At 63.4% G+C, this 14934-nt stretch overlaps 1 protein-coding gene across 1 annotated transcript; it reads left to right on the top strand.

Annotated features, from left to right (window-relative positions):
* Positions 1 to 13103: 13103 nt before the first annotated feature.
* On the top strand, positions 13104 to 14691 carry LOC123631429. Its single transcript, XM_045541050.1, has 2 exons — positions 13104 to 13267; positions 13589 to 14691. The coding sequence occupies exons 1-2, from the start codon at positions 13241 to 13243 to the stop codon at positions 14252 to 14254; spliced, it is 693 nt and encodes a 230-aa protein (XP_045397006.1). The 5' UTR covers positions 13104 to 13240; the 3' UTR covers positions 14255 to 14691.
* The last annotated feature ends 243 nt before the right edge of the window (positions 14692 to 14934 follow it).

Consider the following 14934-nt stretch of genomic DNA (forward strand, 5'->3'; position numbering starts at 1 on the left):
CAGATGCTGCCCCCGCCCTCCAGGCCCTTGGTCCCTCCTGGGACCTCCCCTGGGCTGGGGCCTGTGAGCTGGTCACTCTGTCCCCCATGTCACATGGAACCTCTTGGGGCCCCCTGCCCAGCCCGGTTGGTAGCGATGGTGCCCAGGCTAAATCCCTGTCGCGGTTCAGTGAAACGGGGTCACCTGCACCCCTGGGCTCCTGATGCGCAGCACGCGCAGCTGGATCAGAAGGCACTTCTGGAACTGGGGCACATTAGGGAGGATTATTTTTGTTACGGATTTGGGGGGTTGGAGCAGCTTAGGGCCAGGAGCACCAGGCCCCCCCCTCAGGGCAGATGGCCGCTCCCAGCAGGTGGGGGTGGATGCTTCTCCCGTGGCCCCCGGCTGCCCCGCCTGGGCCCCTCTTCCGTCTGGGCCGAGGGGTGGGTCTCCATCACGGCAGGCTGCCTGGGGCTCTCCCTGTGGGGGGTGGGGGACCTGCAGGCGCCACTTTGCCCCGGGGAGGGGGAGGGGTGTTTTGCCCCAGATGCCCCCAGACTCGGGTGGGAGGGGAGAGGACCCCACGAAGACCCCCTCATTCGCTGGGGCAGCAGTGTGGTTTGGACAGCCTGGGGTCTGCTGGCCCTCGGGGACCCGCAGTGCCACCGAGGCCCGGCCAGCCGCTCTGGCCTGGAAGGGCAGAGGCAGCTCCCGACCGGGTTGCCAAGGCCCCTGATTCTGGTCACATGCAGAAGTCCACAGAGGGTGCTTGAGCTCTGTCCAGCACAGCCACTGTCCCCAAGGAGGCAGGACACAGGGTGGGACTCAGGCTGTGGGGACCTAGTGCCTGCCCCAGTCCCCAGGAGAGAAGCGGACAGATGTGTGCCCACGGGGGTCCGCGCTGGTGCCGCAGCCCTGGAGGCCGTGCAGGGGCAGCGCGGGTGGGGACGGGCCTGAGTCTGCCCCAGGGCCACCTCCTGCCCCATTTCCGTGGTGTCTCCCAGCGCTGGCCACACGCACTGCCACGTGAACCCTTGGGGCCCCTGTGCTGACCCAGCCCGCTGCAGTGACCTCTGCTCCTGCATGAGGGGCCGTGAGACCCCCATGCTTGGTAAGACAGGACCCCAGGACCCCTAACTTCGCACCTTCCTATGGGGGCTAGACTTGGAAACCCCCAAAATGCATCCAGGCCCCAGGGGACCCAGGTGGGTCACAGATATGACCCTGCTTCGGCGATTCCTGCCGGGGGGTCTTTGGGGCAGGAACAGCAACCTCTCCCCTGCTGATGACCCACGGCCTTACAGACATTTTGCAGCAGGTCCCCGGTGACAGGGAGCTCCTTTCTGAATTAGGCCACTAATTGGGCCGCTCGGTGAGAACACACAGGGCTCCTTCCGCCGGCCTAGAAATGGCTGCGGGGGGTGTGGGCCTCACAGCCACGTCCACGGCCCGCAGGGCAGCACATGGCCGGGGTCCCCTCCCGCTGCCTTTAGGGCTCGGTCCAAAAACGGTATGGGGGCTGCTGTGACCCCTTCCTGCAGGGTCTCCCGAGGGTGAGGCACGGCCGGGACAGGTGTATGTCTGAGTAGGTGAGGGAGACGGTGCCCGCTGGTCACCCGGGAAACCGAGGGACAGAGCACCAGGGCTGGGGCCAGGGCGCAGGAGCCGGGCAGCCCACTCTCCTCCCTGCAGCGCCCTGAGCTCTGCGCGAGGGCTCGGGCCACCCCAAGGGGCCCTGTGGTCCCGCAGCCACCACCTCCCTCCAGCCCCAAGGCTGTGACACCAGCCGGGCTGGGTCTGTGAGGGCAGCCTGGGGCGGGGGCAGCCGGCCCTTCCGTCCCTGCAGAGGAGGCCGCAGGGGCCAGCACGGGGACGGGGTGGGGGCGCCAGGGAAAACTCGCTTTGCCAAGGCAAGCGGGGCAAGCGGAAACTGGATGGCTGTTATGCAATCCTTGGAAGTTCGAGAATGATTCTCACAAACAGTTTGCGCTCGTGGGCTTACAAGTAGGAGACAGGACAGATGAGGGCAAGGAGGTCACAGGGGAGCGGTCCTCATCCACACTTCACTTCCGTCGTGTAAAATGACACCGTTGGTGGATCCGTGGCCGACTACTCTGGGGTCCCAGGGTCCCGGGGAGCCTGACTCCACTAACTATGCTCGTCCTGAACACTCCGGCGTCCCTCGAGAACCGGGATGCAGGCACCGGGGCACCCACAGCCCTGCCACGGCGGCACCGCGTGGGCCCTCAGGCGCCCGGGCTCGCGGCCTGAGAACCCGAGGTCAGCCCATCCCCTGAGACGATGCCCCGCCCCACTTGCCCCCCGCAGACACCGAGCCAGCTCGCTCGCTGGGGGCGGCTCGCGGGGAGCCCCCGCAAACAGACCCACCTGGGCCTGGCAGCAGCTGGAGCCACGCCTGCTCCGCCCAGAGCACCGGGGAGGGAGGCGCAGACTTCCCACGCCAGCCACAGAGTTGCTCGCGGAAGGTCGCTCGGCCTTTCCGAGGTTTGGGGACAGACGAGGGAGAGCGCGTCACAAGCTCCCCGCGGGGGGGTTGGCTGCAGCAGCCTCCCCTCCACGCACACGAACACTTGCTCTGCGGGGACGAAGGTCCAGCTCTGCCTGAGGACAGCAGAGGCGCAGACGCGTACTCCTCACTGTGCCAGGTAGGCCACGGCTCCGTCGGGACGCAGGCCTGTCCCCGGAACTCACCTGCCACGAACCGTGGGACACACTGTGCTCCTAGGCTGGCCTCTCGGAGCCCGGAGCAGTCGCTCCCCGGCCCACCGGCACTCCTGGGCCTGCCCTGCGGGGCGGCCGAGCGGCCGGTCCCGGGTCAGGGCCTCACCCAGCCCCAGGCTCCTTCGTCTGACTGGCGGACGGGTGTGAGGAGCCGCCAGACGCCAGAGCTGCCCCTGGGCTGACCAGGAGCCCCTGTGCAGACGAGGCCACTTGCTGGGGGCCATGCCACCCCCACATGGGGGGCACCCGCATGGCCAAGGCCCAGCGTCCCCTGCCCACTCCCAGCCTGGGTGACCATCAGACCTCCAGGTAGCGGCTCACTAAGCGGCCCAGTTTCCCACCACCACAAGGGACAGAAAGATGCTGACAGCCGCTGTTCCTGGTTGCTGAGGCTCACACGGTGCTCAAGGGGGCCCCACACCATCCACCCCAACCAAGGGGCGGGGCCCAGCACCCCACGTGACCCCCACAACAGACACACGAACCCCAAAAAGGGGGCCAGTGGGGCAGAGGCAGGGTCACGCCACCGTGTGTCTGCTGCCTCTGGGCTGGGGACAGCCCCGGAGCCTGGGTTGGGTCTAAGGCTAGGCTGGCACGAGCCTGGGAGCCCTGCAGGGGTCTGTGCTCGTGGTCTCCCACCCGCCCAGCCTGATCGCCAGCCCCAGGTTCCCCCAGTGACCGAGGAGAATCCACATGCCTGGAAATAGACTCCAGCTGAAATGGGGGACGTCCCCGAGAGAGCCCAGGTGAGTGTGGGTGCGCGAGTGTGGCTGGGGCTGTAGGGAGGGCAGGGGGGGCCACCCCGACACAGCCTGTCCCTAGACCAGGAGCACGACCAGGCCCAAGGTGCGCAGGCTCCTGGCGGGGACTTGGCCTCCTGCACAGCTGCCTCCAGGCGCTCGGTGGCATGAGCACGGCAGGGCGGCTGCCACTAAGCCCTTCTGCAGACGCCTCCGTGCCCGCAGGTCTCTGGAGGAGCAAGCAGGACAGAGCCGCTTCCTGCGGATGTTGCTGCGTCTGCACCTTCCCTGATGCCCCAAAACCTGGCTGGGGTTTTGCAGGGAGCAGGGGTCTCCCTGGGGACCAGGGACTTCACCCCTCTTCCAGACCAGGCCGTGTAGAGGGGACTGATCCCTCTTGAATTAAGTCTCCCTGGGGGAGGGGGGGGTCTGTCATCCGATGTGGGGGAGAATGACGGCAACCGGAATCCCAGAGGTGGGGAGAGGGGGCCGGAGGCTCCTTGGTGATGGAGCCCGTGCCGGGAGCCTGAGCACACACGCTCACCGTCCTCACTCAGCAGATGTGCCTGAAATCTGTGCATTTCTTTTGGGAAATTTAGCCTTAGCATAACCAATAACCTGGGAGTGGCACAGGGTCAGCAGTCAGCTCCTCTGGAGACAGGCATGTGACCTTGGAGCCAGAGCCCACTAGAAATGGGCAGAGCAGTCACTGTGACTTGAGCCACGCTCAGCCTGTCCCAGGTGCAGTGGCAGCGCTGGTGACACTGTGCTCTGTCTGGCCAGAGGAAGCATCGCCTCACTCTCGTCTGCCCGAAACAGGAAAGAGCAGGGAAAACTAGCAGGCCAATTATTACAAATTTGGCCTTGAGGCAGGAATTTTGAAAATCCTCTACTAGACACACGACTGAGGACCCGGCTGATCCACGTCACAAAGAACACCAAGGCCCGGGGAAGGTTTCTGGCATCCACTGTGATGGTATTTTGCAGAATTGTGGTTACAGTGAAAAGCATTTCTAAATGACAAAAGTCTGAAAAAATGTGTCCATGATGGAAACCATCAAATGAAATGGAGAGCATTTAATGTCTGTATCCCTGAGCCGCAAGTCAGATGGCTCGGTGAGGGCCTTCCAGCGGGTTCCAGGCCAGCCGGGCCCCTCGTGGGGGCACGGGCAGGCAGAGGGGGCGCACAGCCACCTGTGTGGGGGTGTAGCTTCCTCCAGAATGGCCCCCGCAAACTCGTGTGAGTGAAACAGCAGTGTCGGGGCTGAGGCACTGGCGTGGGTGCCCTGCTCCCCTTCAGTACGAGGTCACGACCAACCCAGACTGGCTGACAACGAGAAAAGGACTCTTCCCTCTGGGGCCACCCCACCGCCGACGACACACAGGTTTACATCCTCGTTTACATCCTCGGCACTGCAGACACCTTCAACTGCCGCCTCTCCAGCACTGGCTGTCGGAGTTCGGCCTCCAAGTTCTCTTTGAATTGCTGCCTGTCACAGGATGCCTGGCGCCTGGGAGCCACCCTCCCCTCTCCCCGTCAGACAATCCTTCCTCTAGGCCAGCAGTTCCCACCCCCACGGCACTCCGACCACCCATTTCTCTCCAGCCCCAGTTCCACCGTCCTGGGAGCCACCGTGACCTCCGACAGGTCTCCCAGATCCAACGGCCAGAGTTATCTTTGCAAAATAGCATCGTTCCCCCCAGTTTAAACCCTCAAAAGGCTTCTCCATGTGCCCAGGATGAGGCCCTGACCTGCCAGTTCCCGGCTCCCTCTGCCACAGGCCTTTGCAATTGTCCCCTGTCCTCGCTATTCTCCCGCCATTTGCTTTCATAGGTTTGGGGTCCGAGCTGAGCTCCCGCACGTGTGCACAGTGTGCAGCGGCGGAGTCCGGGTGACCCGATGGCGTCCACCGTGGCCCTGGGCCATCTCCCGCCGCTCACCCCGCAGGCGCCTGCTCCCAGTCTGCAGTGCCCTGGCCACAGCTTAGCCCCGGGGCTCAGCGCGACCCTCTGCGCGGGGGACCCTCCCTGCCTCTCCCGATTAGGCCAGACCCGCGGGCGGGGCCTCAGGTGTGCGGAGCCGCCAGGTGTGCGCGTGCACGCGGCCGTCGGGCCCGCGCCTTCGCTTCCGCCCGCGCCTGGGGGCTTTGGAGACACGGACGGCAAAGGTGCTGCACAGGGCTCTGCTCCTCGCGCTGACCCGCCTTACAGGTAGGGAAACTGAGGCAGGGAATGGGAGGGGCTGGCCCCAGGCCACGTACGGGACCGCGGCGGGGCCCCCAGGGCGTCCTCCAGACCACGGAGGCCCTAGGCCACGGCGCCCGCAAGTTTTCCACCTCCTGAGGCGCCTGGCCGGTCTACTTCCGCCTTGAGAGATCACTTCCGGGTCAAAGTCGGAGGGGACGGGGTGGGCGCGCGGCTCAGCCATCTTGGAGTCGGGCAGCGACGGCCCGGGCTGCGGTCGTGCCCCAGGCGGCCATGTTGGAATCGGGCACGGAGGGCTAAGCCGGTCGCTGTGTACCTGGCGATCATCAATCGCGGTCGCGGACACCGTGCCGTGCGCGGGAGCCGTGCGCACCGCTCTCGGTTGTCTGCAGCGTCAGGACTGTGGAATGTCTCGATGACAGAAAGCCGCAGGTCCTGTGCAATCAGAGGACGGGGAGGAGGCCCCGCCCCCTTGTGGTCGGTTTGTCGTCCGCACCTGCCCGTCACCTGCCCGTCCGTCCTGGGACCCCGCCGTCCCCACACCCGTGAGGTCTCGGGGCAGGCGCAGGTGCGGGGACGGGGTCCGCGCAGCGACGGGGCTTCGCTGGGACCCGCTGAGCGGCCGCGGAGCGGGGCCGGCAGGCGGCGGGCTCGGGCCGGTGGAGCTCGGAACCCGCGGGGTGTGACGCGGGCGCGGCCCCTCCCCGCCCTCAGGCCGGGCCCGGCGCTCCCCCGGGACACCCCGCTTGTCCCCGCTTGTCCCCGCTTGTCCCGGCCACAGACCGGCCACAGACCGGCAGGGTGTGGGCGGCCTGGGGACGTGTCCCGCCCAGGACACCTGGTCTCCTCCCCATCAGCAGATGCAGAGACTTGTCACGAGACACAATGACAGCAAATTGAAAGATTTTAATTGGCTTTATTTGTGATTCTAGAATCAGGCAAGACTTTCTGGACCGAGAAGGGCTGAGGAAAGAGGACGCGGGGACCCTAACGCGAGGGGTCATCCCAGAGTTGCTGTCCTGGCCCCGGTTAAAGCAGGGACGTCCCCACCTAGCCCTGGCTGCCTGGGGTTGGCCGTTTGTTGGCTCCGAAGGTCAGACAAGCAGCTTAGTTTTGCTTTGGTGACGCGGAACTTCAGCAGGAGCAAGTCCGGTTTGGTCTGTGGGGCCTGGAGCGGGCGCGGGGTCCCCACCAGTGGCCTCCGGGTAGGTTTTATTTAACAGGATGGAGGGAGGGAGACTCGGGGGTTGTGTGAGTAGGAAGGGGCTCCTCGTGTGCCCTGAGAAGGCCAGGAGACGCAGTGAGATTTTTGCCGATAGTTTTGTCCATGGAGCCTGTCTCTGGGATGCCCAATTCTGGACCCCCTGGGGTCCCTGGACCTTCAGGATTAGCAGAGGCTTTGATGGGCGTCCAGAAGGACCCGGCAGAGGCCTGGACTGAAGCAATGCCAGGGAGGGGTGTGGGGCAGGCTTGGTGGATCCAGGACGTGGAGCCAACAGGGTGAGGTGTCCCTGGCAGCATCTCCCAAACATGCCACGTTAGGATGTCCCAGGAACTGCTGACTAGAGAAAAAAGCCAGGCTTTTACAGAGTCGGGGCTAGTTTTATTGAGGACTAGGGGCTGAGGCCTGCAGCCCTCCCAGCGTCCCGGCCGACTGCGGCAGTGTTCCGGCTCACGGCGCTCGCGCGGACGGTGCAGGCTCTGTCACATCAAGGTTTAGGTGTAAGCGTTCATCTGGCTGCAGGTCACAGATGCACGGTCACCAACCCTGTCAGATATTATCTTATGTGCAGCAAAAGGCAAGGACCTTGGTCACTTATCTTTTTTTTGAGACAGAGTCTCGCTCTGTTGCCCAGGCTAGAGTGCTGAGGCATCAGCCTAGCTCACAGCAACCTCACACTCCTGGGCTCAAGCAATCCTCCTGCCTCAGCCTCCCGAGTATCTGGGGCTACAGGCATGCACCACTATGCCCGGCTAATTTTTTCCCTTATTTTTTGTACTGACAGGGTCTTGATATGTTGCCCAGGCTGGTCTTGAACTCCTGGGCTCCATTGATCCTCCCTGGGCCTCTCAAAGTGCTGGGATTGCAGGTGTGAGCTGCTGCCTGGCGGCCACCACAGACTTGCAGACAAAGACTCCGCTGCGAGGAACTTCCACGTCTCCCCCACAGGAGCGGCTGCCTCTGTGTCCCCTGTGTCCATTAAGCCTGAACGTGGGGAGGGCGGAAAGGGGCAGGGCTGACCGGACCCAGAGGGCACAGACACGGCACCTGGCCAGCAGCCCCTTTCGTGATGGGCAGGTGGGCTCAGGAGAGCAACCGGCAGCCCGGGCTGGCGTGGGGCCCACGAGGGAAGGAACAGCTGAACGGATGCCACGCTGGGCAAGCAGGCTGCCGCCTGTTTGTGTGGGGGGGGAGCACACGGAAGCCCCCGATGGTGCCATGGGGCAGGCAGGGGCATGTACCATGGGGGGATGCAGCGGTGCGGGGTGGGAGCCAGCATCACCGCGGGGTGGGAGGCGAGGGGCTGCCAGGAGATGCCCTGGGTGCAGTCCAGGCCGGGGCCACGTGGACCCCAGGGAGCCCCCAGGCCCCTCCCAGCTGAGAGCCATGCGTCCCTCCCACTGCCGCTGTTCCCACAGCTGCTGGTGTGGGGGTGACTGTGCAGACACGGCCTCTCTTCTCTCGCCGCCCTGAGGTCCCCGCGTCCACCGCCCCCCGGCCCCCGCCTGCCCCTGCGGTGGGGAGAGGCCAGGCCGGGAGCCCAGATTGGCCGGGACAAGGCGCCAGAGCACCGATGTCCCGACCAACGGGGTGCATGCTCCGCTGGGGCGCCTGGCCTTCCTGTCACTGTCCTGGCCACGCTGGAGACCCGTGGCTCTCAGAGGAGGTGGTCTCGCACCCCAGGGGACACTGGCCAAAGTCGAGACATTTCTGGGCGTCACAGCGGCGGGTGCCACAGGCATCTGGTCGATGGAACCCGGGGAGCTGCTGGTAGCCCTGCACGGCAGGGACGGTCCCCCACAGAGAACGGCCAGCCCCAGATGCCAGCAGTGCCCGGGGGACGCCCCTGCCGTACTCAGTGGAGCAGGGTTCCAGCGGGTGTCAGGCGCGCCATCCCGCCTAGGGTCTCCCGGCCGAGTCTGTGCTGCCATCCCCATTGTCACCACTGGAGGGAGCCACAGGCCCATGTGATCGCCGCTCCGGTTCCGGAAGGGTCCTCGCAACCCAGAGCCAGGACAGTTGCAGGCGCCCAGCTCCTGACTCTGGGCTCAGCGCCCCCTTGCTTCTGGGACGGTGGCGCCCAGTGTCCCTATCAGAGCTGTAGAGGGAGCATGTTTCAAAATGTTACTTTTTCAGTTAAAAAGATAACAATAAATCCAAGGCACACGAACGTCACATTTTAATGAAAAGCGGCTCTATTTCCCTGCGAAATGTCTAGGAGCAGGAGGAGGCCTCGCTCCACCTGTGCACACCTGTCTGCACTCGCCTCTGCGGCCCTGGGGCCTCCAGAACATTCCACCCACTCTTTCCAGAGAACGGGAAGCGAACTGGTTCTTAGCGGTATTACGAGAACAGTCGTGACTTCGCGGACGCCCGGGAAGGTTTCTGGGACACGCTTCGAGCCGCCTTGTGCAGTCGCGAGACGCCGGTTTGCGGCTGTTTCAGCTTCTGGTTGAGGACGAGGAAGTTGGGACAGAAGCCGCTTAACAGTCACGGCCACTCTGGCAGCCAAGGTCCCCGTCCCGTCTCGCCGAGGTCCAGATCCTGGGGTGTTCCCGGGACACGGGATCCGCGAAGGCAGGCGCGTGTCGTCCACCTGGGCCGGGGCCAGACTGGCTCGAGGGCTGAGACCCCCTTGGGGTCCGTGGGACACAGGGCTGGTGTCGTCATGGAGAATGTCCTACTGTCACCTGCCCTTTTAGGGCAGCCGTGGGTTCACAGCGCTGAGCAGACGGGGCCGCGTCCCCTCTGCCCGCACCGCCCCTCCCACCGACGTGCTGCCATGGCAGGGTCCCCACAGCCCTGAGCCCGCGACGCCTCAGTATCAGCTGAAGTCGGCGCTTCACCTGGGTTTCTTCGGCTGTGCCACGGCCTTTGCCCCAAGGTCCCCGCCCCGGGCACCGTGTGGCGTTCCGTCTCTGGGCGGTGGCAGTTCCGCAGACTTCTCTTGGTTTTGACGACCTGGGCAGTTTTGAGGAGGGCTGGGCGGGGATTTCGTAGAAGTCTCTCAGCTGGAGTTTGTCCTGCTCTTCGCAGGGTCAGGAGGGCCCCTGCGCACCCCTGCGGGTGCCTGTGCCCCGACACATGGAGGGTGAGGGCGAGGGTGGGCCCTTCCCGCCTGGCCCCCAGGGGCAGCTGGTGCCCGAGAGGCGGAGGGGGAGGGGGAGGGGGAGCAGCCTTGAGCCGGGGGCCGCGTGGGGTCGGGCCTGGAAGCTGAGCACAGAGCTGGGCGGAGGGAGATGGGGGTTCCCAGAGAGGGCTGAGCACCGGGTGGGGGTGCAGAACCCCCCACACCTGCCGTGCCCCCTTGCTGTGGGCAGGGGCGGGGGGCCAGGTGCACCTGTCCTGCCCTGCAGGCTTGGGTGTCAGGGCGCGCTGAGGCCCTGCTTTGGCGAGGGGCTCTCTGTCTCCGGTGGCTGGACCCTGTCCAGGGTCAGGTGTTCTGGCCTCTCTGCCCAGGCCTCAGCCCTGTTGGTCCCCCACAACCCGGCAGGCAGGCCAGCTGCCCTGTGCCCACTGGGGCCACTCTTCGAGGAGGGCTAAGGGAGAGGCACGTTCAGGCCACCTTTCCCCAGGACCCGCTTTGGCTTTTCTGGAGGGCTCCTTCCCGGTCGGAGGGGGTTCCTCGTGCTGCCCCCACCTTGCCCCTCAAGGGGCTGCTTTTACGTGGTTTACGCCTTGGGGTCCAGATGGGGGTTTGGGGACCCCAGTTCTGTGCTTCCTGGTGAGACAGAGCAGCTCGGCAGGGCCGAGGGTGCTTTAGGTGACAACGGTGGGTCTGCTCACAGCCCCGTGGGTCTCGGAGCTCCAGCTCCTGCCAAGGGCGGGAGGGGTGAACATGCATGTGGTGTGCAGCGCGGCCTGGCAGACGCTGGGGCTGGCGGTGAGGGGCTGGCAGACCGGAGCCCTCTGGCCCCACCCCTGGCCGTCCCTGTCTGGGCCCCGCCTGGTCACCCCTGGTGACAACTGGTTTGAGCAAAAGCCTGTTTCCTCCCCTAGAAAAAGCACATTCGGTTTCATTCTCCGCTGACACGTCTTAAGCTGAGTGACGACGGAGTCTCCTGGCTTTTAATAGACGTTCTTAATGAGCCCCCGTTCCCTGTGGTTCTGCAGACGCAGGCTGATGGGCAGTTTTACACACCCCGTCTGCAGACCCGAGGCCGAGGCAGCCCCACGTGGCCTGGGCAGGATGTGACCACGCTGTTCCTTGCTGCCTTTGCTGAGAGTCTCTTGACGCTCTTCTGTGGGCTCGCGGCTGCCTGCCAACCTCAGTCTGTCTGCGCCCCTCGCCCCGGCCTCCCCAGCTAGGCTTCCTCTAGCACCCAAAGCAGGACAGAGCAGCCCTGCTCCCAGGAACTGAACTTTATTGGTTCGTCTGCAGAAAAGCAAACCGAAGGTTGAGCTGGGCATCTCTGGACTGCTTCAGGTGTGGGTGCTCCACACGGGCCAGGCCTTCCTATTTCAACACCGCGTGTCCCTTCCTTTCTCCCCAGGGGGTTGGGGGGCTTTTGCTGTGCAGGACACGGGCTGCCGCACTCCCTGCCCAGGGGTCAGAGCTCCCTGCGTCAGAAACAGGGAAGGAAGCAAGGCTGCCCCCGCCGCCCGAGCGCCTGCGAGCCTGCTGCAGCCTGGTCTCGGGGACACGGCTTCCTCTGAAGCCAGATCCGAGGCCCAGGTTCACACTCTGGTGGTGTCACCTCCTGGCAGTATGGCCTTAGCCCTGTGCCTGGTTCCATCACTGGGAACTGGGGTCAGTGGCTCCTACCTCACAGGGTGTGAGGGCTGGACGATGCATAGAGAGGCTCACGGGCAGCAACATGTCAGCCAAAGATGATGGCGACGGTGATGGTGATGATGGTGACAGTGATGATGGTGAAGACTATGTGATGGCGATGGTGATGATGGTGATGATGGTGGTGGTGATGATGGTGATGATGATGATGATGATAGTGATGGTGGTGATGATGGTGGTGGTGATGATGGTGACGGTGGTGGTGATGATGGTGATGGAGGTGATGATGGTGGTGGTGGTGGTGGTGATGGTGATGATGGTGGTGGTGGTGATGGTGATGGTGATGATGGTGATGGTGGTGATGGTGATGGTGGTGATGGTGGTGGTGGTGATGGTGGTGATGGTGATGGTGATGGTGATGGTGATGGTGGTGGTGATGGTGATGGTGGTGGTGATGGTGATGGTGGTGGTGATGGTGGTGATGGTGATGATGGTGGTGGTGATGATGGTGATGATGATGATGATGATAGTGATGGTGGTGATGATGGTGGTGGTGATGATGGTGACGGTGGTGGTGATGGTGGTGGTGATGGTGATGGTGGTGATGGTGGTGGTGGTGATGGTGGTGATGGTGATGGTGATGGTGATGGTGATGGTGGTGGTGATGGTGATGGTGGTGGTGATGGTGGTGATGGTGATGATGGTGGTGGTGATGGTGGTGGTGATGGTGATGGTGGTGGTGGTGGTGATGATGGTGATGGTGATGGTGATGGTGGTGGTGGTGGTGATGATGGTGATGGTGGTGATGATGGTGGTGGTGGTGGTGGTGGTGATGGTGATGGTGGTGGTGGTGGTGGTGATGGTGATGATGGTGGTGGTGATGGTGATGGTGGTGATGATGGTGGTGGTGATGGTGGTGATGGTGATGGTGGTGATGGTGGTGGTGGTGATGGTGATGGTGGTGGTGGTGGTGATGATGGTGATGGTGGTGATGATGGTGATGGTGGTGGTGGTGGTGATGGTGGTGGTGGTGGTGATGGTGGTGATGGTGATGGTGATGGTGGTGGTGGTGGTGATGGTGATGATGGTGGTGATGGTGGTGGTGGTGATGGTGGTGGTGGTGGTGGTGGTGATGGTGGTGGTGGTGGTGATGGTGGTGATGGTGGTGGTGGTGGTGGTGGTGATGGTGATGGTGGTGGTGATGGTGGTGGTGGTGGTGATGGTGGTGGTGGTGGTGGTGGTGGTGGTGATGGTGGTGGTGGTGGTGGTGGTGGTGATGGTGGTGGTGGTGGTGATGGTGGTGGTGGTGGTGATGGTGGTGGTGATGGTGATGGTGGTGATGGTGGTGGTGGTGGTGATGGTGGTGGTGGTGGTGATGGTGGTGGTGGTGGTGGTGATGGTGGTGGTGATGGTGATGGTGGTGATGGTGGTGGTGGTGGTGATGGTGGTGGTGATGATGGTGATGGTGGTGGTGGTGGTGATGATGATGGTGATGGTGGTGGTGATGATGGTGTGGACGATGGTGAAGACTGTGGTGGTGACTGTGGTGACGTGTAGGCCTCACTGTCTTAGCTGCACCTCGTCCAGGAGCTGTTGCTGCTGCCTGGCCACAGCCGGAGGATGCCCGACACCATCTCACAGAGCCACGTGAGTGGGCATGGAATGCACGTGGGGCTGTCCTGTTGTAATGTTCCCTTTCACCTCGTTGGAGTCATTTTCCTTAAATGAGAAAATAGTCACCTATAAAAGAATGTGCTGGTGGGTCCCACTTAGGAACAGGCTGTGTGTACTCGAACAGCGAGGACGACTTGGAGGATGAGGGCGGAGTCACGGAAGGACTCGCTTGCGGGGCGAGGGGTGGGGGAGGCCCTCTGTGCCCCAGGGCTTGTTGGATCGACAAGACCTCTGGGCCATGCGTTTCCAAGCATCTCTGGAGAGCGGGGAGGGCGTTTGTTCCTCTTCATGCAGGAGGAGGGAACTCTGAGCAGTTATTATTCACAACAACGTACCGGACGCCCTGAGCACAGCCGCGGTTGCTCCGAGTCACCAGGAGAGATGGGTACGGAGGTGGGCGGACGCACAGCAGACCCTCAGGAAACAATTGGTGGGATGGCTTCCGCCAGAGGAAGTTGTTGTGGCCCTCGCTGCACACAGCCTGAACTCTGGGCCAGGGCCTGGCTGGGGAGGCCCCCTGTGCCAGCACTGCCGGTTCTTCCTGGAGCGAGGACCCCTGGGGCCGGGGACGCCCTTGCCAGGGTGGCGACCGCAGCCACAGGAGGACGAGGGTTTCTGCTGCCGCGTGAGTCCCTGGCGTCCAGACCCTTGGGGGACAGGGCTGGCTGTGGCACCAGGTGCAGTCGGCTTTGCCGAACTTCCGGTGTCTGGAAGGACGTGGAGCCGCCCGGCCTGCAGTCGGCCATGCACACCCGAGCCCTCTGCGCCAAGTGCAGGCGGCGCTTGGACGCTGAAAGACCCGGAACGTTTGTCCTTAGAAATTTCGCTTCCCGCTCGCGAGTGTGGGGGCCGCACCCACATTCCGTGCAGACACGGAAAACGGTCTCTGAATTTTCAGTGGCTCCTTTTAAATCGTGCCGGTTTTTCAGGGAGAGGGGCCTGAGCACGGAGGAGATGTAAAACCCGAAGTGCTGCCGCGCGGCTCCTGTGCTTGGAAGCGCGTCTGTGGGAGTTATGTGGCCCCCGCTTTTGCGGAAACGAGTCCCAATCGCCTGTGAACCGTGGGCAGACGCGCAGGCCCGCCATGCAGAGAATGGACATGGTGGTGCTGCTCAGAATCCGGCAGAAGGCGGCGTTTGCGTCTGATTTCTGCCACTATTTTAGGGTTGGTGGTGCCGTCTGGTCTCACTCTGCTGTCCAGCTTGTGTGGCAACCTCTTTTCCTCTTTGCATGAGGGCGAAATTTGGTTCTTGAAGTCCTTTCCAGGAGGGTTTGGACAGGATTCAGGGTTGTGGTGGGCCAGCCTTGTGGTGGTTTGGAAGCAGCGGCCACTGTTCTACGTTATGCCGGCTTGTGGCCAAGCTGGCCTCTGGGTCATTCCTCGTGCTCTGGGGTGATTGGGATCCATTTCTTCCCAGGAGAAAATAAAATATCCTGGGTGATGATTAGAAAATAGAATATCCTTGGTCCAAGAAGACCCTTAAAAGTGGAACGCCCGAGAGATCATTAGAATACCGAGGCCCCTGCCCCTGTTCCCAGGTCTGTGTTAGGCGGCTTTGACCAAAGGTGCTGCCACCTTGAACGGCCCAACTTCCTCTGGGGCCGGCGCTGGAGTCCCTGTGACCCTCACGGCCGGGCAC

Source organism: Lemur catta, chromosome 2, assembly GCF_020740605.2.
Source record: "Lemur catta isolate mLemCat1 chromosome 2, mLemCat1.pri, whole genome shotgun sequence".
NCBI lineage: Eukaryota > Metazoa > Chordata > Mammalia > Primates > Lemuridae > Lemur > Lemur catta.